This window comes from Carassius auratus, chromosome 5 (assembly GCF_003368295.1).
Source record: "Carassius auratus strain Wakin chromosome 5, ASM336829v1, whole genome shotgun sequence".
In the NCBI taxonomy this organism is placed as follows: Eukaryota; Metazoa; Chordata; class Actinopteri; order Cypriniformes; family Cyprinidae; genus Carassius; species Carassius auratus.
Window position 1 is genome coordinate 4,034,818 of NC_039247.1, and position 22,923 is coordinate 4,057,740.

At 37.9% G+C, this 22,923-nt stretch overlaps 2 protein-coding genes across 2 annotated transcripts in view; one reads left to right on the plus strand and one right to left on the minus strand.

Moving 5' to 3' along the window:
* Positions 1-1,447: 1,447 nt before the first annotated feature.
* Positions 1,448-6,349, plus strand: coq5 (coenzyme Q5, methyltransferase). The gene is made up of 7 exons (XM_026244822.1): positions 1,448-1,679; positions 1,806-1,955; positions 2,116-2,337; positions 2,424-2,530; positions 2,806-2,894; positions 5,061-5,172; positions 5,707-6,349. Exons 1-7 carry the CDS (start codon positions 1,478-1,480, stop codon positions 5,806-5,808), a joined length of 984 nt encoding a protein of 327 aa, XP_026100607.1. The 5' UTR covers positions 1,448-1,477; the 3' UTR covers positions 5,809-6,349.
* Positions 6,350-7,162: 813 nt separating this feature from the next.
* znrf3 (zinc and ring finger 3) overlaps positions 7,163-22,923 on the minus strand; it is a 76,080-nt gene continuing 60,319 nt past the window's right edge. Inside the window, exons 3-8 of the mRNA XM_026244814.1 lie at positions 14,135-14,209; positions 11,769-11,900; positions 11,342-11,449; positions 10,950-11,117; positions 9,774-9,876; positions 7,163-9,673 (exon numbers count right to left, since the gene is read on the minus strand). Of these exons, the coding sequence (XP_026100599.1) occupies positions 8,019-9,673; positions 9,774-9,876; positions 10,950-11,117; positions 11,342-11,449; positions 11,769-11,900; positions 14,135-14,209 (2,241 nt within the window). The 3' untranslated portion in view covers positions 7,163-8,018. The remainder of the gene's footprint in view (positions 9,674-9,773; positions 9,877-10,949; positions 11,118-11,341; positions 11,450-11,768; positions 11,901-14,134; positions 14,210-22,923) is intronic.

Genomic DNA, 22,923 nt, shown 5'->3' on the forward strand with positions numbered 1-22,923 from the left:
TGAAATTGTAAATAAAATACTGAGAATTTTAATTTATACCATAAATTATTGTTATTTTGGAATGTAAAATGGGATATAATCTATCTTTTGTATAAGTACCTTTGTAGTTTTTATTTAATGTGTCCTGCGTGCAAAAATAAATATGCATGTTTCTTATGCCTGTCGTGTTTGCTTTGTACATCAAGAGTTGTCGCTAATGTCCTTTTTTATTAATGACAACATGCAATCATTTACATAGAGAGGGGGAATTTACAATGCAAATTACATACTTCAGGAGACTGCAAAATTTGCTTGCACGATGACCAAAGTTTCACACACAACCACAGCGTTCTTTTGAAAAGATATGACAAAGAGGGAATATGCAAACAAGAATGCATTTGAAAACTAGACAGACCTCCAAAACACTAACATCTGCTGAAGAGGAAAAAAGTGAAGGAAGGAAGAAATTCGTCTCTGATGTTTTCTGCGTTGCTCAAATGCTTATCAGATAAAATGACTACCAGACGCAGAGTGGATGCACAAACAAAGCCTGTATTACAGGCCCCATGTGTAAGCCATTTCCCCTGAGTGTGTGTGAGTGTGTGGAGGCCCCGCTGCCCACCTGCAGATGTTCATGGTGAACACATTCACAAAGAATTGCAATGCAGCACAAATGCAAATAATAAATAAATAAATAAATGTATTAATAAGGGTTGTTACTGATCTGTATAAATGATGCAATCCGAGCTAATTGCTAATGCATGTATTAAATCTTTGGTGATTTGTCTGATTACACTATAAACCCCATCAGCCTTCACTCATTAAATAACCACATTAAATAAAAGCCCATCAGAAAGGCAAATGCGGAGTTAGTCATTCATTGACATTAGGCTGAGACTTAGGTCTCTGCAGAGCAAAAGTGGGCGTTTATCACCATGTGGGTGTTTTCAAACAGCTGGGTGTTTCTGAATCATGCAATCTAAATGATCCCCCTTACCCAACCCCACCCCTAAACCTAACGTCACTATTACATCAATCAATCAGGTATCATGGTGTAAAAACACCTTGATCTGGTAACTCCCATTACTTTCCTGCAGAGACCTATATTTGTTGTGGCTGAGTTTAGTCTGAACTCTGAAGCACTGACGCATTAAAACACAACTATGAATCCTATAGTGACCTCTACTGGTAGGGCTCACTAAACACGTTGGTTATTGCCATTTCTTTAAAAAAAAAAAGAGACTTGAGTTATTGCCTATTTCCACTGCCGCGTCTTGCGTTTTTAAAGCAAGAACACGTTCTGTGTGATTTGTGAACGAATGCCTTTAAATATGTCCCGAGACAGAGCCTCCCCACACATCGCGGGGGTGTCCAGTACGCCGTTGGATGTCAAATATTGCTACATTCATTGTAGTCCATAAAAGATCCATCGGAACTACAACTCGTCGCTTTACGAGTTGATGACGCATGTGCTTACGTAACTGAACTTGAGCGAAACATGGCGGCCTCAGTCAGGACACTTGCCCTTAGAGCTCTCTCCGATTCTATCCGAAATATTCATCATGTTTCAAGGTGTAGAATCAAACATTTGTGCTGTCGTGCGGCAATCACTGGGTGTCGCGGATATAGCGATAGCACAGAGGGCAGAAGTACGCACTTTGGTTTCCAAACAGTCCCAGAGGAGGAGAAAGCAGAGAAAGGTGAGTTAACTTGCATGCATTAGTTTATTGGCTGTATAAATTCAGTCACTGATAGTGTGTGCTAGAGTTTTTTCCACTAGCCAGTAACATACGTTTCCGTTCACCCCGTTGTTCTTCGACTGTCAGTGTATAAAGTGTTTGAAAATGTGGCCAAGAAGTATGACGTGATGAATGACGCCATGAGTTTGGGAATACACCGTCTGTGGAAAGACACACTGCTGCACACTATGAACCCTCAGCCGGGACTACGACTGCTGGACACGGCTGGTGGCACTGGTAAATTAGTCCTTCATAAACTGTGTTTTAATGTGAACTTGTGTACCCTTGATAAGGGGGCTGCAATGGAAAAGTTGAGGATCATATTTGGCTTCCAAAAGTTTGTAAACCCCTTCCCTAGATGTTTGGGTAAATCCAGCTCTGTGTTATTCTGCTCTAGGTGACATCTCTTTTCGCTTCTTGGAGTACACACGCTCAATGTATGATCGTCAGCAGCGGTTGAGAGCAAAATCCCATCAGACACCATCATGGCAGGACATCGCTGATCATTATGTGTCAGACAAAGCAGGGTCTCCGCAGTCTCGCGCGGTGGTGTGTGACATCAACAAAGAAATGCTCAAAGTTGGTAAACAGAGGGCGGAGAAAGCAGGCATCACTACAGGTAGAGTCCTCTTTAATCAAACACTTTGTATCATTCATGTTTTTGAGGGAAAATATAATGTTGATTTCATTATCATATATTTGCAGGTCTTTCATGGGTCGTGGGCGATGCAGAAGAGCTCCCATTCGATGACGATCAGTTTGACATTTACACTATTGCATTTGGTATCAGAAATGTCACCCACATAGAGCAAGTAAAGTCTTTGCACTCCACATCATTTTGCATGAATACAAGTTCAACTACACTAAAATTTTACTCCACTAAAAGCCATTTATCTCCTAACACAAACTTACAAATTAATGTAGCCCTTATTGCTCTGCCTCTCACACTCTGCATTTTCTCTAATCTTAAATGTTACCACATTTCATTCTGTTATAATTTTTCATGAACGTGTTTGTAGAGTGAAGTGTTTGATGTCTTTGATCGATCTGTCGCTGTAGTTGATTGAAATGATGTCTATTTTGGCAGGCTCTACAAGAGGCTTTGCGTGTCCTCAAGCCAGGTGGACGGTTCATGTGTCTAGAATTCAGCAAAGTGACCAACCCTCTCCTCACAAGGTCATTTAACTTGTGTTATTTACTACAGATACTATTATAGTTTTTATTCATATTTTGAATAATTTTTATGTGTTACGGTTTTCATTTTAGCTAAAGTTTTAGTAACTTTGTTTTTGTCTTTTTATTTTTATTTATCATACATACTGCTATATAGTTTAATTAGATTTCAGTTTTAGTTGTTTTAGTACTTTAAATGTACATGAGAAATGTTGCCCTAATAGGTTTATATGTGTGTGTGTATATGTGTGTGTGTATATATATTAGGGCTGGTAAGCGATTCAATTTTTTCATTTAATTATTTGATATGGGGATTAATCAAATTAATTGCACATCAAATTTGGAGAAATTATTTCCAAAAGATAATTTAAAGTCATTGTGTTAAGCATCAAACAGACATTACAAAAAGTAAGTTCAGCAAGAAATATTTTGTTTGATAAAATTTATTACATATAGCATACTCTTTTGGACCATGTGAGTTCATGAGTGGGTTCAATTCATTTTTGGTTGGGTGAACTATAACTTTAATAATTTATTTTCTTAATTTTATTATCATTACTATAAAAATATAAAATTATTTCTTAAAGGAAATGATTCTCTAAATAATAAAGTAAAACTGCCAGTAGGTGGTGGTAAATGTCTTAATGGTTTGTACAGAGCCACTTCAAAGCCAACGCGACTATGGCCAATGGTTCAACACCAAATGGTTCACCAAATTCGATCACCAATTCTGGTTTGGCGAAATTGAGGAAAAAAGACAACATTGTGTCTAAAACAACACAATATTAAAGGGATAGTTTACCCAAAAATCTAAATTATGTCATTAATAACTCACCCTCATGTCATTCAAAACCCGTGAGTTTATCTTTGGAACACAGTTTAAGATATTTTAGATTTACTTCGAGAGCTCTCAGTCCCTCCATTGAAACTGTGTGTATGGTATACTGTCCATGTCCAGAAAAGTAAGAAAAACATCATCAAAGTAGTCCATGTGACATCAGAGGGTCAGTTATAATTTTTTGAAGCAAACTACGACTTTATTCAGCATTGTCTTCTCCTCCATGTCTGTTTTGAGAGAGTTCAAAACAAAGCAGTTCGATGTAACCGGATCTTTTTGAAACAGTTCACCAAATCGAACTGAATCGTTTTAAATGGTTCACATCTCCAATACGCATTGATCCACAAATGACTTAAGCTGTTAACTTTTTTTTAATGGGGCTGACACTCCCTCCGAGTTCAAACAAACCAATATCCCGGAGTAATTCTTTTACTCAAACAATACATTGACTGAACACCAAGCCGATCCAGATAACGAACAAAAGATTGACTCGTTTGTCCCATATCTTGAATTTTAGGGTCATTTTCTGGGCCCCATCATGCATTAAGTCACTGCCCTGGCCTCATATTAGTCATCAATGAACTGTATAAAATGGCAGATGATCCACATAGGTCTGGGGCGTCAAAGGCATTAATAATTTGAACGCGCTATTTTTCTCCATAATTAATCTAATTAACGCGTTAAATTACCAGCCCATATATATATATATATATATATATATTTTTTTTTTAATAATGATATGTTGTAATAGATTTAGTTAATTTTAATAACCTTGCATTAAACATGTCCCTAAAAACTGTTGTCTTCAAGATTCAAGATTTTTATTCGTCACATACAAAATTATATATAGCATATATAACCAGCAGTGAAATGTGAGTCAGGTCCGCTCCATGGACAGTGCAATTATTAAAGAAAACAACACAGATGAAAATATACATAAATAAAGCTATGTAAGAATGAAATAAAAGTAAACAATAAAAATATAAGAATAAAATATAAAAAATGTATATTGTAGAATTAAATATAGAACGCAAAATAATGTGCATGTGTGTAAACTGTAAACTGTCTTAAATATTAAGATGTACAGGGATGTACAATGTGCAATGTACAGTGTGTCTTGTTCACTGCATGGAGGTGATTTGTAAGGGGCTGTTCAGATCAGCATATACACTTATGTATTGTACAAGTGTTATACCAAAATGTTTTTTAAAACATTTATAATACTGAATTATATATAATTATTATTTTTTTTTTTTTAGCTTTTTTCAATTTAGAGCGTGTATAGTGCACTGTATGTATATTTTTTCATGTTTATTTATTTATTTGTGCAGGCTGTATGATGCATATAGTTTTCAGATGATCCCTGTGTTGGGTGAAGTGATTGCTGGAGACTGGAAATCATATCAGTATTTGGTGGAGAGCATCCGAAAGTTCCCAGACCAGGTAACAAAACCCACTTAAGTGTTACAGATGTTTTCTAGGCATGACAGACAAAACACAGTATCCTTTCAGACAATTCATGCAAGTGTAATAATTTCCTTGCTAAAACTCAGTCTTTAATTAAAAGTTAACATGTCTTTTTTTTTCATTTTGCCTAAAATAATACTGTGTGAAATTTGAGAATGTATAAGAGTGTTTAATAAACTGAAGGGACTTATGGCTTAGGGGCTAAGGTTTTTCTTTAAAGATTTTTATTTTTAAAATCACACAACTTTTTACAATTTTAAATGCCATTTTATAGTAATTTTTCAATTTATAATATTCTTAAAATTCATCTGAAGAATATTGAAAGTGGACATGAAGCTCTTAAATCATCAATATAAAAATATGACAAACGTAAACATTTAAAATAAAATGCTTACTGTAAATGACATTTAGATGTAATCTAAGAAAAGAGTACAGTAAACCATTTCCGTATTTGTGTGAAGAAGAACTGAGATTGTGAGAAAGCTTCATCAAATGATGTGTCTTCCACAGGAAACATTCAAGGAAATGATCGAGGATGCCGGCTTCTTCTGTGTCCAGTATTTTAACCTGACAGGAGGAATCGTTGCCATTCATTCAGGATTCAAGCTTTGAGTGTCAGCACACAATGATAAGAAAGACTGCAGTTATACACACAATGAGCGGAGGATGTTAAAACGAGAGCACTGGTGGACCAGACACTTGGTCTCAGGAAACTCTGCATGAAAACCCCTTTGTTCTTGTATTTGTTCTGTTGGTAATAGAAACACTTTAAACCTCTGAAATGCTGCGGGTTTGACTGATATGTTGAAAATGGCTTAATTATTAAAGGCTGATGAAATGTGAGCACTATTTTTTATTTGTGCAAGATGGACAATGTGTTTGGTTTTTGGGAAGCACATGCTGACCTAATAAAAGATTAAATATAGTTTGTTCTTTGATCCCATTATAAAATGTAAGTTTAGTAATGAATGTCAAATGCAGTGAATTGCAGAATGTGGCGTTCTTGTTCTAGTCTGACTCTAGCAAGTTTCAACAAAAGTGGATCCACAAACTGGTTCATAACATTAAAAAAAAAAAAAACGTGATGTTTTGCTTGGTGAAAATGAAACAGTCAAAGTGTGTTTGGACTTTAATAAAACCATATATTTTTTAAGCACTTTGTACACTTTTTACAAAATGGTACTAAAAATTTAAAATCAGTTTTTGGTCAGAGAATATTTAATCGTCTTGTGTGCAATTACCATGTATTTACAAAGTATCTTATTAGTGATCTCCAAAAAAAAAAAACAGACACTCTGAACATAAGACATGGCTTAAAGATAAATATATTAGTCAATAAATATTCAGAGAACATATTTCCATTTATGAAATGTGCTGCTATACAGATACAGAAATATACACAGATCAAGCTCTAACCTTTAACATTTGTAAAATGATAATGGAGAAAATAATTATATCTTTTAAAAAATTAAAAAATATTAATTTTTGTACACATTTTCTTTTATACAGTCTTAAGTGCTACAAACAATATGAAATATTAAATAGTGACTCGAGTACCCAGAAAACAAAAATGCTATATCTGCAGTACATATCTCTATGCAAGGCAAGAGTAGGATTTTTATGTTACGGCACTGTTTTAGTCTATGTATAAATAAAGTTATTTTAAAATGACCGCCTGTGTAAGCTGTATGGGTACATTTCATAGAAACCGTATACAATACTCTGTAAAAACAGAAAGGCATGATGATATGATGACATGTGTTAAAGCATGAGTGCAACATGTAGTTATTAAAGGTAATCATGCAGTTTTTGATATATATATATATATATATATATATATATATATATATATATATATATATATATATATATATATATATATATATATATCACTGCATTCCAATCTCTTTAAACCATTATACTTTGGCGTCTTTGACAAAATGTTAGCTTTAATAAAAAAAAAAAATTTTTATTAGGGGTCAAATACTAGACATCCTACGCCTCTAACCCTAAAGTAGTCAGGTTCTAATTCTACCCTACCAGTGGTGTTCTGACTGTACCCTGGAGACAAACTAAACTTTGGTGTGATATATACGTAGCTCAGTAGTCTCCATTGATAAAGTGTATATATATATAAAAAAAGAAGCTTTTTTTTATTGGTCTGTTTCTGTACAGAAAAAACAAAAAGGCCCTGAGAAAGTAAGAGAAAGTTTGAGTTGGACATATTCCTAGTTATGTTTTCAGAGAAATTACCTCAGCACCTGATGTGCACTCCCTCAACATGCAGTGATCCGTTTTGGTTTTTATTTCTCCAAATGAAGTTTAGTTGAGTGATACGACTTCTTAGTTCTTACTGCTCACCTGCATGCAATTCTGAATGATATACGTGTGAAAAGAGCATTCAAATCATCTTAGCTAATAACATGGAACTCCGGCATAATCGTAACTGTCAAAAAAAAAAGAAAATCATACAAGTTAGTCAAATACATGTAAAGACATTTTCCCTGGTCCTAGTCCAATCAGGAAAGAAGCATATAATGATGCTCAGTGACTCACATTTGAGTTTGTGTTGCATGAGGAAGTATGTGAAATTCAAAATATAGCTTTGTACGTTCGCCTATAACCATTGTGTTGATGTGACAGATTCTGAAGGCCACAGGAATGAACAACATCAACGCTGAAAAAAAAAAAAAAAAAAAAAAGTACATACGTAAAATCTTATTTTGAAAAACTCTCTATGCTAAGTACACTTTTAACAACAAAACTGTTAAAAACGGTTAACATTTATTGATTTTCAAGAGCTTGTGCTGTGTTGGGGCTTCCTAGCAGAGCCCCGATCCATCAAATGATGCTTTGCCACCCCCTTGTGTTTCAGACACGCCGCTACACCGCGAGGGAAACAGTGCTCTCGCCTCTTCATCTTGAGGCTGCTGATAAACTTGACCTCTATATTGTCCCGAGGTGAAAAACAAGTCACAAGTCTCCTCAGAAGTTCTCTCCTCTCTCTCTGCGGTAAGTCTGGGAGGGAGCAAACTTGTTTGTGGTTCCAAACCCAAGCCTAATTCATAGTCTGTATCCTCGGGAATTATGGGTATCCGCTGCGCTAGCTCACAGCAACCCTGTCCCATGCAGCTATCACTGTCTGTCTGGGCATACTGTATGTTAACTGAACAATCCTCAGCGTAGTGACTAGCACTTCCCTGGTGTACAGTCATCTCTGTGTAGAAGCAGCATGGCAGTCCATCATAGCTAACATGATCTGGAGACTGTAGCTGCTCGGAGCTAACACTATAAAAGTTCTGTGGGGAAGCGACCGCTTGAGATTCTGCGGCCCACCTGCAGTGTCCCCTGTCATCTCCTTCCTTACCTTTATGTTCTAAGTTGGGGACCTCAAAACAGTTACAAGCTAGCCCTTGCTCTCCACAAGGCTTCACAGAGCTGTGGCTCTTTTCAGCCACAGTGCCCTCTAGGGGCCCAGCTGAGGTAGTGAGTTCCCTGCTTTCCACCGAAGAGTGGCTACTACAGTTGGGCTCCAGGCTGCAGTTAGACAACTGGTCCCCAGAACTGTAACACGCTCCAAGCTGCGGTTGTAGGCAGTCCATCATCCCTGAAACTGTGGCTGAAGTGTCGTCAGCTTGAGCGGTGGCGGCAAACACTGTCCCGGCCTCCCCGGCTGATCCCCGACAAGGACTCTTACTGCGGTACACATAGGGATCGTAATCACTGCTTAGTGAACTCCGGAACGTTGAGCAGCTCCCATACACTCCCTGGTTGCTGACTTCTGTACAGTCCAACATGGAGTCGCTTGAGGAGCAGTGGCACTGACCCGAGCTGCTGCTGCTGTCACTTCCAGGACAGTCCGCAAGGTAACCACTACACACGGAGCGGTGCCCATGGTAGCAACTAAGTCCCGAGGTGCTTCCGGAGTCACCCAGGCGGGAAGAGGAAGCTGGTGCCATGTGCACCACAGTAGGATACAAAAGTCCTGGCTGGAAGGGTCGATTGTGACCTTTGTGGAGTCCATTCCCTTGCTGACCTTCAGGTTGTGGAAAGGTCAAGCCCTGAAAATAGTAGTGCTGGTACATGGTTTCGTATTGGGAAAAGCAGGCTGCACGAGAAAAATTGCGTCCATGGAATTTGGGCCGTTTGAAAGAATGGGTTTGAGGGTAAGCAGGGGCACGATGCTCCAGGCCACAATGGTGCGGGTTTAGCGTGTGTTCCAAGTGCAGGGCAGGGTAACCCCGTATAAAAGAGGATTGTGGAGGATAGAGGCCCTGCTCAGGGTGCTGGTCCACTGTTAGAACAGTGATGGGGTTGCCATGGGGGTCCATGCTGGTCCGTGTAGGGTAGGCCGTCACCTGTCCAGCTCTGTGCACCCTTCCTGGATAATGAACAGGGAGGACGACTCTCTGCTGGCGGCTGTGGACTGGGTTTCCTGGATCAAGACAAACAGCGCCTGGGTTTCCCTTCTTTTGTTCTGGGTAGAAAATAATAAAGCACAGGTTTAGAAATTAAAAAGTGATTCAAGAACATAAGTTTGAACATATCTGACAGCAGAGTCAGCATCTTATGCTCACCGATAATGTTGTGCCTGCAGTGAGGACAAGTGTGGTGCTGAAGTAGCCACGGGTCCACACATTTCTTGTGGAATCGGTGTGCACACGGGATCACTCTCAACTCCTGTAAAAGGGAAGGATTGGAGATCAACAGATTAGTTTTAACATTTTTGTAACCATTCTGGCATGCAATAATTGCAGGCCCCCCAAAGATGCTTTTTTCTTCTTCTAGTAACTAACGATTTATATCAGGGGTGTCTAATCCTGATTTCTCTCCAGCCTGTCCCTACACAGCCTGGTAGATTTTAGTACCCTGGAAGATCTCAATTAGCTGGTCAAGGTGTGTTTATTTAGGGATGGAACTTAATTTTACAGCAAGGTTTACAAATCCTCCAGTAGCAGGATTTTAATCAAGTTACTGAAGATGACGCCATGCAATGTAAACTGTAGATGGCACCACCGTAACACAGCATGTCAGTGCTCAAGATGCTAAAAAATATCTTAAAACTAGTACTCACAGGTTGTAAAAATTGCACTGCTGCTACTGCTTTATAAGACTAATAAGCCCAACACTTCAAACTAAGGCAAAGTGTCTCAAAATCGAAAACGTGAACATTCCCAACCCCTTCCGAGAAAGCTTTCAGTCAGAAAGCATAACTTCACCGATCTCACCCACAGAAGCATGACTCATCCCCCTCCCTCTGCCTTTCCACCCTGCTTTTGTTGCTTTTCTTCATCATCGCAGACAAACGCTTTGATGCCACCGAGCCTTTTATACTGCCACTTCCTCTGTGATTCCCAGACGCCTTGATTTCTTTGTTGTGTGCTTTCTTTTTAGCATGACACAAAACCGCAAGTGACGAATATAACAAATGCCACCAGGGTTAGTCTTCATATACTTTGAGACAAAAGAAGTTCAGGGAGGCTAAGAAATGGATGTGTATGGAGACAACACGGTCAAGAACCTCAGAGAGGCCCATTGCCCCATAACCAAATCAACCAAAATAAATACACTAGAAAGCATGACTAATTTTCCAGGGTTCTTCAGCAGTGGCTTGGCATACTCCTCTAGACTGTCAGCCTGTCATTTGGTTTTGGAATAGATATTAAAGAACTGACAAGGTGAGGAAAAACTGCTTGTTTGGCCAATGTGCAATACTTAAAAAAAAGTTTTTGAACATTTCTGAAGATCATTACCTCGCCATCCATGTATCTCTCAAGGCAAATGGCACAGTCTGATGTGGAACTACTGCTCACTGAGTCTGATGCTCCGCAGCTGGCCTCACGCTGACTTTTGACCTTAGCCTTGAACTTGCGTGTCTCCATCTTCTCCAGGGCCTGAATGGCCATCCGGTTCATGGAACTCTGACAGGTGGGGAAACAATTATGGACAGAAGAAGAGATAGAAGAAAAACAAGGCATGTCAGGAGAGCAACAAATGTAGGAGAACCTCCAAACGTAGGTTTGAGAGGAGCCTAATCATTAAGGACAGAATAGGCAGACAAACTAGTGAAACTTCTTAAAATTGTATACTTTTTGCAAAGGAATTCAATGGCATGTAGCAATGAGGTTGCATTATGGAGCCTCACCTGGCTGCGTCTTTGCTTGAGCTTTATCTTGATGAGGAGGATGAGGCAGACCAGAGACACCACAACGAAGAACGCCAGGAAGATTCCCATGTCAAAATACTCTGTGGGCTGCAATAGTACACAACGGCAGGAAAACGTCAGCACATTTTAAAGATAAAGTGTATGCAGAGAAACCAAATAAGATTACAAACTTTGTAAAAATGACTTAAATGACATAACGGAACAGCAAAACACAACCTGCTCTAGAGGGTGTACTTTAAAGAAGAATCATTTTTTTATAGCATGCTATGCACCAACTCTGCAACTATATAATGATATGATATGATATGATATATGATATATAAAAGGACAAAAAAAAATCTAGATAAACTTTGGGACCCATCTCTACTAATGTTTTAATGCATGCAATCCAAGCATCAACTCTTACCCTTGGCGGTCGGTGTTGGATCCTGGCTCGAGCAACTTTTTGCTTATTGACTATGTTCATCAGTTTAACCGCATCGGCTCCTTTGACATACACCACCGGCCTCTTTAAGGGGTCTTCTGAAACCTGGTTCAGCTGGAGAAAATCAAGAGAGAAAAGACAGACCTTGAGAAAAAAAATAATACAAGCTCTCATGGCAGACCACTTAACAAATAATGATAGTTATAGAGTTGGGTAGAGTAAAAACTCTCAAAAACAGCAGCAACAAAACCCATTACAATGCTGTGGCTTACTTGGAAAAATACATGTCATTTGTTTAATGAATAACATTTTCAATCTGCCAAATCAACATGAACTCGGTTGCCGGGGAAAAGCTCTGCCGACAACATACACCCATGTGAAAAAGCAACCTATAGAGTCCAGACGTGGAAACTGTGGTTGGACCTTTTCCTCTATAGAAGGGGAAAATAGCAGTAAACCAATTGCATGTTGCGAATATAGATGCTCGATTTAGCCTTGTAGCTCCCTCAGACTACAGCTCCAGTCTGTAATTTGAAAAACCTGAGGGAAATACCAGGGATATTCAAGCCTCTATTTCTCCCTCTGTCGTCATGTCTCTGATGTGAAATATGGGAAGTTGAAAGATAGTCATTTAAGTGTTCTTTCCCCCCTCTTATTTTTCAAATCTGTTCGGGTTTTCATTCAAGAAAAGATGCACAGACTCCGGGAAAGCCTCACGTTTCTCTATGATTATGCATTACAGTATGACAGAAATGTTCTAATGTTACAAATACGACAGAAGAAAAACTTGCTATGATGCTTGGATGTTTCCGAGGAAGATGTTAGCTAGATATGCAGTTGCTAGATTGTTCTGTTGGTTACTGGCCCACCCTCACATTTTTAAAAAGGGACCCTACATGTGCCTAAAGGGTCAGAAAATGAAATGCTATAAGAGGCTATGGGATTTTTCACCTATTTATTCATTCAGAAGGCAAAAACCAGATCATTTAAAAAGTAATAGCATTCATTTTGCATTAACCTGCACTATATGAGCTATCACAGATGTATTTGGTAATGTACGTCTGGTTACTGAGGGGGAGAAAAGAGAGAGAGAAAACGAATAAGGACAGAACTGGGTTAGGATCTGGGGTAGGGAACTAGAGTAGGATCTAGCAGGTGATGATGAAAGCTTTTCCCTTAATGCTCTGCCCCGTGATTAAAACTTTCCTCGTCCTCCCCAAAGCCTTGAGGCTTTAAACTGTAATCTGTGCGACAGAGGAAGCCGAATGAGTCTGGACAGAGGTGCTGGCATTGGAATGTTCTGCGCTGACTCCTTTCATGTGGTCTACACAGAAGCTCTTTTATCTCGTCTGTACACCGTTTACAACTGAACGAGGGAGAGGGGGAAAAAGCAAGTCTGGGCCTGGTTTGGAAGAAAAAAATACCACAGTGAAAGAGTGGGGAGTGGAAAGAAAGACCCTTGCTCACTCCAAAGCAGTGACAAATAAAAAGACTTCCGCAGATCAGCCTTTTCCACAGACAGTGGTGAGAATACGTCCTGCACCACGGTTTCCCGCTTTTTTGTTAGTATTTCTAAAAGTTCAGCAATTTAACTGTATTTTGCTTAGATTTAAGCATTGTCATGACAAAGGTACATTTTATCAAGACCCATATGCTCACCAAAGCGACATATTTGATGCATATGTTCTATTTAATATATTAAAAAACAAATGTAAAAAGTAATTTACTGTCACATGATCCGTAAGAAATTTTTTATGTGCTGATTTGGTGTTTTATATATATATATATATATATATATATATATATATATATATATATATATATATATATATATATATATATATATATATATATATAAAAAAAAAAAACACCAAATCAGCACATAAAACAATTCTGACTGATCTTTTTTAGTTTGTTTTTTTCTAATATATTAAAAATATTTAGCAGCACAGACGTATTCAATATTTTTCTGGACATGTAACTTTTTTTTTTTCAGGATTCTTTGATGAATAGAAAGTTCAAAACAACAGCATTTATTTGAAATGTAAATCTTGTTCTATTATAAAATTGTCTCTTATGTTCAATGAACTGCATCCTTGCTGAACAAAAATATTTTTCAAAATTGTTATTTTTACTTTTACACATGGTAGTTTTTTTGTTTGATTTTTTTTACTTTTTTACTTATATATATATACACACACACACACACACACACACACACACACACACACACACACACACACACACACATACATGGTTATTGTAGTTAAACCACAGTAACCACAAATGTACAATGGTTTAGCAATGGCTATTTTATAACTTCAACACATCACTGATGTTACACTCACTTGGTCAATAGCATCTGTATTTTCCGAGACGTCAAAGATAACCGCTGTGGCCCCTCTCTGAACGGCTCTCTTTGCCTGTGAGAACGAGAACAAAGAAAAAGCTTATTCAACAGTACGCTTAAGTTTTTCTTAATTAAAAAGATTTGTATTAAATTTTTTCATAAGTAAATATTTCAATCCCTGTTCAACCTGTTTCATTCCCAACCACTAGAGCTTGCTCTTACCCCTCAGCTAGATGGCTCTCGAGTCAGTGTGTAGAACAAGCAAACACACTTTGTGATGGCTAAAGTGGCTTTCTGTTCATAACTACAGCTCAAAGCTTTGATCACTGTGTTCAGTTGTGCTATCATTGCCTTATTTGTTCACTATTTTATTGCCATCTTGATGTTCATTGTTTTATTATCTTAATAGATGACTGACATCACATAACCAGACTTGCATTTTGTTTACACACCGACGGCTGGGTATGTTCCAACTCCACTCATGCGAAAAGAACAGGCTGAAATAAAAAAAAGCAAAATAAAGAGATCAAAGCGGCAATGTGCAGCTCTATAACTCTGTTATCAGAGTAGCAAAGGGATGGCACTGTTCCAAGCCCAAGGCATTCTGGGTACTATGAGAGAAAGCATGGCCTCTCCACAGACTGCTTGTGTGCTTATGCACGTCTATGAGTGTGTGTGTGTGTGGTAGGGACATTGCCAGTGACTGTTCAACTAACAATACATGTACCCTCAGACACCATTACACTGTTCATTTATGTCAAAGTAATTTATTTATCTCAAGCTCAATGTAAAAGGCCTAAATGAGAAAGTTGGTGTAGGTTGGGATTAAGTGAAAAGTTTATGATCATCTTAGGATATTTTTTCAACCTTTTTTTATCCACCATAGCTCCATTCAAATCATATTTTCTGCAAGTTTAACGCAGCACAATCTAACTACATGCTGTAGACGCTGGCTAGGAAGTTGACAATAACCAACTCAAGTAATTTAGTTTTTTGATGCGCACCACACTATGATGGGTCTGGTGATGTTGTAAACTGATCTTGCTAAATAGTAACTTAGAAGTCCAAATCAAATAAAACATTGGGACATAGTTAAAAATGTTGACGCCAACATTCAATATCAAATCCTACATGTTTTTTCAACTCAAGGCTCACTGAATCCCACAAGAAAATCACAGTGAAACCGATTCCCATTCTGACTTCTGTTAGCTTGAGCGAGAAGGACAAAAACAAGCCAGAGAAAACTCCTGGGACTGCAATTGTGTAGCACAAAGGCGCTGCAGCAGTATTACCAAATTCAAATAGAAAATGAACAAAGCAAACATTTTGAACACCTTCTCCACCTTTCCCAACATAATATTGGATAAAGCAAGCAATTTTAGGAGAGCTAAAGAAATTATAATAGTGAAAAGAAAAATGTTAAGTTAAATAAAATAAATCATGGCAGGAAAAGGCATTATAAAAGATAAGCAACACAATATTCTTATCTTAATTATTACGCCCCGAGACGTATTTTACAGTCTTTGATGAGATTTATAATTTTATTTTAAAAGGGAATATGCTCAGTAAACATCAGAACGAAGACGACATGAGGGAATCAATGGGATTCACGAGGGAACACCTCAAGAGATGAAAACGAAGTGGAAGCTAATGACTGTTTATGTCTTGTCAACTTTTAAATTCGTATTATCGTTCGGCTGATTGACTGATTCACAGGAATGCGGAAACAGACTGAACTCTTGCGCTCTACCTTGTTTGCTTCACATCAGTGTGCTTCAGCTCTTTTGAAGATGGCAATTTCGGTTAATTATTAATAGTGCTCAATAAAAGAGCTGTAGGAGGAAAATGAGGGTTTGAGAGAGAGACAGAGAGGGGTGGCTGGCAGAAAGAACGAGAGTGAGAGAGTGAGAGAGTGAGAGAGAGAGAGAGAGAGAGAGAGAGAGAGAGAGAGAGAGAGCAACAGAGTAAGAGAACAGGCCAGAAGAAAGAGACATGGAATCTACTTTGAGCAAGTGCTGTGATGTAGCAACTTGCCTAATGACAGCAAAAAAAAAAGCCTCTTAAGACGAAGCAAAAACCACCACGCAACCCCCCACACACACGTTGTTCAGGTGTCACACACACAATCCCCTCCAGCAGTGTTGAAGAAGCTACTCTGAAACTATAGCTACTCTTTTGAATGAGTAGTTGGCTACACAAGCTACTTACTGTACAAACTACATTAAAGCTACTTCTGAACCATACTTTTTTTTCCAGTTTTTTTAAATAAACATTGACTGAAGTAAAAAAAAAAAAAAAAAAAAAAAAAACAAACTTATTTTAGTTAGTTTCTAATTTTTATTTAGTTTAACTTGATATAATTAAACTAAAACTGAAAAATAATTAAATCAATAAATACATTTACGTTTAAAAAAATCAATTACAAAAACAACAAAACTAAAACTAAGCAAAACAAATGATATAAAATAAATTCAAAATATAAAAAGCTGTAATATAATATAATATATATAATATAAAATATTTGTCTAAGTGATCTCAGTACAATAGCATCACAATGACTGAAGTAAAACTTCTAAGGTGGCTTAAATATCTTTTTAAATACAAAATTATATGATAATACAATATCTAACTTAATAACCAGACTCATGGTTTTATTGTGTATTGAAAAGTGCTTTGAATGAAAGGCATCTTTTCCACCACACTTGAGTTATGCATTTCCATGACTGTTCTTCTGGTCATTAAAAATCATTTATAGCATCTGCTAACATGAAGAGAAATTTCTAGTCAATGAAATCTTCTTGAGCCGAGCATTAACCAGAGAGAAAAAATATATAAAAATTGGCTAAATCAGTATACAAATTTCAGATCTCAAAGGGCACAATTTAAAAATGTCCAGATGTTGAAAAAACTGTGCCACTCATTCACACAGAGACATGTACTTGATATTTGAATACAAGATTGTATGGTTCATTTATTCATCCAAAATTCCAAGATATATAGTGAATTCCATTTTTATGACTGTATGCCAAGATTCTGTCTGCATTTTCTTTGTTATGGGAATCAAAGTGCCATAAGGTCCTGTTACTCTACCTTTACTGTACAAATAAAGGTGTTATTGCATGCAACATATAGATAAAGATGCAATGAATGTACAATTGCAAGAAAGCACCACATCAACATGTAATGTCCAACTGGTCAAAAATCATTTATAGACCACTGAAGCATTCATCTCTTCAATCCTGTTGATTTCTCCTCCTCATCCCCTTTTATATTTCAGCAGTCCTACACACTCACTCACTCTCTGCATTGCTATAATTAAAGTAATTAAGTCCTCAGAAAGCAAAGCTCTGCCATTACGCTGTAATTTCAGGTTGCCTTCTGGCCTTTGGGTTTCCTCAAAGATAAAGGCATACTTTCCTCATTTAGAGTTTACTTACATGTGGTCACCCTTTATTTTCTCTGTAAGTGCCAAGACATTATTTAGGTAAGTCTAAACTTCTTGCAGAAAAAAAATGGAAATGGCAAAAAGGAGAAAATAAAATAAGCATCCAAGTCAGCGAAGTACAAACCTGTGCCTGCTCGGTTTCTCACAGTCTCTTTACTACTGGGTACATCTGGGCTACACTTCACATCAAACTCCAAACAACACTCTTAGCTTAAGTTTACACTGAGAACCACAACACTTTAACGCTAAATAGACACAGGCTAGAGCTGCCCTTTTGCTTTCATTTTTTAGATTACATTTCTGCAGTTGGAAAGAGAGTGGGAAAGAGAAAATTAAGAATTTTAAATAGAATTTACCTAAAATGTAAGACAAACTAAATAAAAGCACCCACAAATATGACTTAATTGACTGCCTGAGGTTAGTTTTCTTACAAACAAAATTACTAATTTGCTATGGTGCAGAAGTTTACATTAAAAGAAAATAAATGTTTAAATCACTGAAGTAAAGTACAACTTAACCAAATATTCAATACCATATTTTCCGGACTATAAGTCGCACTTTTTTTCATAGTTTGGCTGGTCCTCGACTTATAGTCAGGTGCGACTTACTTATCAAAATTAATTTGACATGAACCGAGAGAAATGAACCATGAGAAAACATTACCGTCTCCATGCTGCTCAGTTCTCATGTAGTCTACACTGAAGACAGAGCGCCCTCTTGCAGCTGTAGACGGTAATGTTTTCTATTGGTTCATGCTTCTAAATAAATGAGACTTATAGTCCAGTGCGACTTATATATGTTTTTTTTCCCTCATCATGACGTATTTTTGGACTGATGCGACTAATACCCAAGTGCGACTTATAGTCTGAAAAATACGGTATAATTATGCAGTTAATCAATTCCTTATATCCATGTGTTACCGTGGTGACAAGCACTATCCATAATGCACCAAATCATATTTCTTAGAATCTGTGCAAACGTGCCACAAACCACCCCCCCCTCCCCAAAAAAAAACCTTGTTTTCAACAATCTGGAACCATTAACTAGGTCACACACTTACCCTTATGGTTTAATACTATTCTTATGGACAAAGGAGTCCATTAAGCGGCAATGGCTTCATTTTACAGCAACCATGAGTACAGCGTGCTACAATTTAAAACTATTTTATGGGTGAAAAATGTTTATGAAGCTTGTAAATGTCATGTAGTCACACAAACCCCAGCATATAGTGCTAAATTAAACTTCCTTTCTCTCATATAAAATTGTTCGGGAGAAACAAAAGAAACTTGGATAGAAAAATAACTATTGAGTTTTCAATTTGTTTTAATGAGTTCGATTTCCCCCTTTATTTATTTACATTTATGCATTTGGCAGACACATATGCACACTTTAAAGATGAATCAGCAAATAAGTGTATTTCTATAAGGAATAAAATGTAAATGCACACAAAAATCCTTCATTCACAAGCATCCTTGGTGATCACTGAAAAAGTCTAAAATCAATCTTTTGGCTAACTGCAAAGTTTCCTGAATTCTCTGCTACTTAACGATTTAAACTGAACATTTAATGGTGTCACTTAGAGTTCATGTAGGAGCAGTAAACTAGCTTTAACATGTCTGAACTACTGCGAACAGATGGACACCTCTGAGACTGAAGTCACTAAAGTTTGATCTCAAGCTTGCGTTTACATTGCTAGAAGCGCTCTCTTTAAAGATGAGAAGTAAAATGGTCTTAACATGTCATCACACTGTCAGTGGTTATTTACAGAAAAACAGGTCTTGATTTTGGCCCGGTCCATGGACGCAGCGACCTCACTGAGATGCCAGTCTCACTGGAGGCCCCTGTTAAGTAGTGCAGAACTAATATAGGATAATTTCAGGGAAGGCACCAGAAGACCCTGGATTACAGGTCAGCTTCTAGTTCAGACCTGTTCTGAGACCAGTTTGATGCTGCAAGCAATAACAGTTTAAAGGATAGAAAAGATAAGGCTATGTTCAGGTAAGTGACATAATCATAATGACATAATGCTTTTTATAGCTGATTAACAATGTTTTATGAGGCTGTTTCACAGAGGGAACATTCACCTGTTAATTAGTCAACTTTTGGGGTGTGCTGTTTATAAACACACACACACACACACACACACACGTTCAGCTGAATAAAGCTGCCATTCATTTCTTCTACTGCTAGCTTGTACACTCTATTACATCAGTGTATAAATGTATTTTCTTCCTGCTCGATGCATTAATTTTTGCAAACAATCATATCATCAACATTTTTATTTCCAGTCAGTCTTTCACCTTCTCTGCTTTAACAAAATCTCTCATCACTCGCAGCTCCTGTTGCATAACCAGAAATTACACTTGCACTTGTTTAGTGTGTGTGTGTGTGTGTGTGTGTGTGTGTGTGTGTGTGTGTGTGTGTGTGTGTGTGTGTGTGTGAGGGGGCACCTAGCAAAGGGACTGACTCTGTCACGAGGCAAATATGAGGCCCTGCAACTATGCAGCCAAAGAATAACTCACAGGACTGAAAGACTTGTGTTCTGTGTATTCACAAGTGGACATTACATTTATAGACAAAAGAAAACAGAGATGCATCTGACGATCAGTTCTATTTAGAACCAAACATTTGTAATTCTTCAACCAAAATGTGACAAAATTAAAAGCTTCTACAGCCACATGACAATGAATATATATCCATTGATCTACGTATAAATCTATACAAATGTAAACCTATGTATATTCTTACAGAAAAAAAAAAAGAATAAAAAAAATGTCCCCCCAATTAATTCCCATGATAAAGTGTGCTGCACGTCTTGAGGGAGGTTATGTCAGCGGCTTAAAAAAAAGGGGGGGGGGGGGGGGGGGGGATCGTCGGGGCTTTCCTCACTCCACACCACATGGCTCAACAAACTGGACTGAACATTAAGACTAAACCAGGCCTAAACAAACAGACTTTGGTTTCAAACACTATTTTCAAAGTGGGTAAATGTTTCCTGCCACTAAAACCCCATATATCACTAGCATGTTAGCTCTGGCGGATGTCACAAGGATTTCTTCAACAAGCTGCATGTGGATGAATGCAATCAAATGGTGTTGATTTGGAAGAACTAAACACTCCTCCCCAGATGATACCCACTAGATCTCTCAGTGACGCCTCAAAGACAAGACACAATGGCGGACGAGGCTGGTGATGTCATTGAAGGTTCTGTGGGAGAATCTCGGTTCATTATTTCATCATTAATAAAATGAACTCCAGCTTTGGTTCTCGGCTATGGCAGCAACTTCCTGAGAGGTCGTAAAATTGCCCTCTTCTCCATTTATCATTCTCAAGACCCCCCCACCACCCCTTCCTTTCCCTGCACTCAAAGATCAGTCAAAAAACGCAGCCACTAATTTAAAGCCCATCGACTTCCCGCTAACTCTGGTGACTCCAATCCCTGCGCCTCAGGATGGACAACCGCTAATTAAATTTCCCCATCGGTTTTTTTTTTCTTTCCTCTCGCTTTCTTTCTGGGTGTATATTTTGTTTTTATACCGGGTTTCCAGCCTTAACCACGCACAGGAAAAGTAAACAATCCTGTCTTTTCTTTCTCCATTCCATACCAAATTTGAGGTGAGGTATGTTGCAAGAGTTTTGAAAGAAAACACATTTTAAAGTCTACTTGAATTGCAGTTTCCAACTCATTATACTTCAGTAATCTGACATTTCTAAGTAAAACAAGATCGTAACCTATGGAAACTTATTTCTGCCATGGGATAAAAATAAAATAATTGTGACTTATTATCGCACAAATCGCAGTCGAGTTTATATCGCACAATTCAGACATCTCACAAGTTAAAGTTGTGAGAAAATCTCTCGTAAGTCTCAAAAGTCATAATTGGAAGATATAAACGCAACTTTTTTTTCTCACAATTTTGAGTTTCTCTCAATTCTCACAATTTTTCCCCTCACAATTTTGTTCTTTTGTTTCCATTACTGAATTAAATTTCGATTATGTATCTTACAAGTCAGACTTTTCTTCTCAGAATTAAAGCTCCCTCTACTATGCCTTTAAGAATCCTAATATTGTAGGATTACTACAACCGCAGTAAGAATATTTCATCAAGCACGGTGAGTAATGGCTTCTCCTACAATTGTTATTTGCACCTCTTGCCACATGTACAGTTTATCTATCTCTGTCGCTGATGAGGGATTCACATGTGATAAATGCAGGGAAACAGTTAGGCTGACAGAGAAGATTTCAGAATTAGAGACACGCATCCAAACTTTAATTGAGGACAGTAAGAATGTTAGGGCTCTAGATATGGCTTTGGATGCGTCTAGCTCAGGGATTCCTGTACATTGTCCGGTTCCAGCAGAGCCCCTGCAGCAGGGCAACTGGGTGACGGTGAGGCAGCGTAGTCGTGGGTCCAAACACCGCTCTTCTGTTCCGATCAAAACATTAAACAGGTTCTCCCCACTCAGTGATGCACCCACTGAGAAACCTGATGAAAGTGCTCTAGTTATTGGCGATTCTATTGTACGGAACGTGAATATAGAGACACCAGCCACCATAGTCAAATGTTTACCGGGAGCCAGAGCGCCTGACATCTTGGCAAATTTAAAAGTGCTGGCTAATGCTAAACGTAAATACAGTAAGATTGTTATTCATGCCGGCGCTAATGATGTTCGACTTCGCCAGTCGGAGATCACTAAAAATAACTTTAAAGAGGTGTGTGAACTTGCAAGCACGATGTCAGACACTGTAATATGCTCTGGTCCCCTCCCTGCTTACCGTGGTGATGAGATGCATAGCAGATTGTCATCACTCAATGGCTGGATGTCTAAGTGGTGCCCACAGAATAACATAGGTTATATAGACAATTGGACGAGCTTTTGGGGCAGACCTGACCTGTTTAAAAGAGATGGTCTTCATCCCTCCTGGGGTGGCGCCACTCTTCTGTCTAGAAATATGGCAAATAGTCTTAGTGTTTATACTTGACTAACTGGGGCCCAGGTCAGGAAGCAGACAGACTGGCTAAACCGACCGTCTGCTAGCTGCCTCCCGTCACAGAGGTCAGTTAATTCTCAGCACATAGAGACTCTTTCACCTAGTTATCACACTATAGAGACTGTGTCTGTTCCACGAACTAGAAAATACAAAAAACGTCCAAACCAAGTTAAGGTTAACAATTTAATTGAGGTTCAACAAATAAAAAACAAATGCAATATGGATAAACAAATGATAAAGATTGGCTTATTGAATATCAGATCCATTTCTACGAAAACACTTTTTGTAAATAATATGATAACTGATCATAATATAGATGTGCTCTGCTTGACAGAAACCTGGCTAAAAC

Bases quoted from the DNA above. Each gene is read 5' to 3' on its own strand.
- coq5 (XM_026244822.1), top strand. From the start codon at position 1,478: ATGGCGGCCTCAGTCAGGACACTTGCCCTTAGAGCTCTCTCCGATTCT. The intron at 1,680-1,805 runs GTGAGTTAACTT...TTCGACTGTCAG, and splicing joins GGAGGAGAAAGCAGAGAAAG to TGTATAAAGTGTTTGAAAAT. The intron at 1,956-2,115 runs GTAAATTAGTCC...ATTCTGCTCTAG, and splicing joins GGACACGGCTGGTGGCACTG to GTGACATCTCTTTTCGCTTC.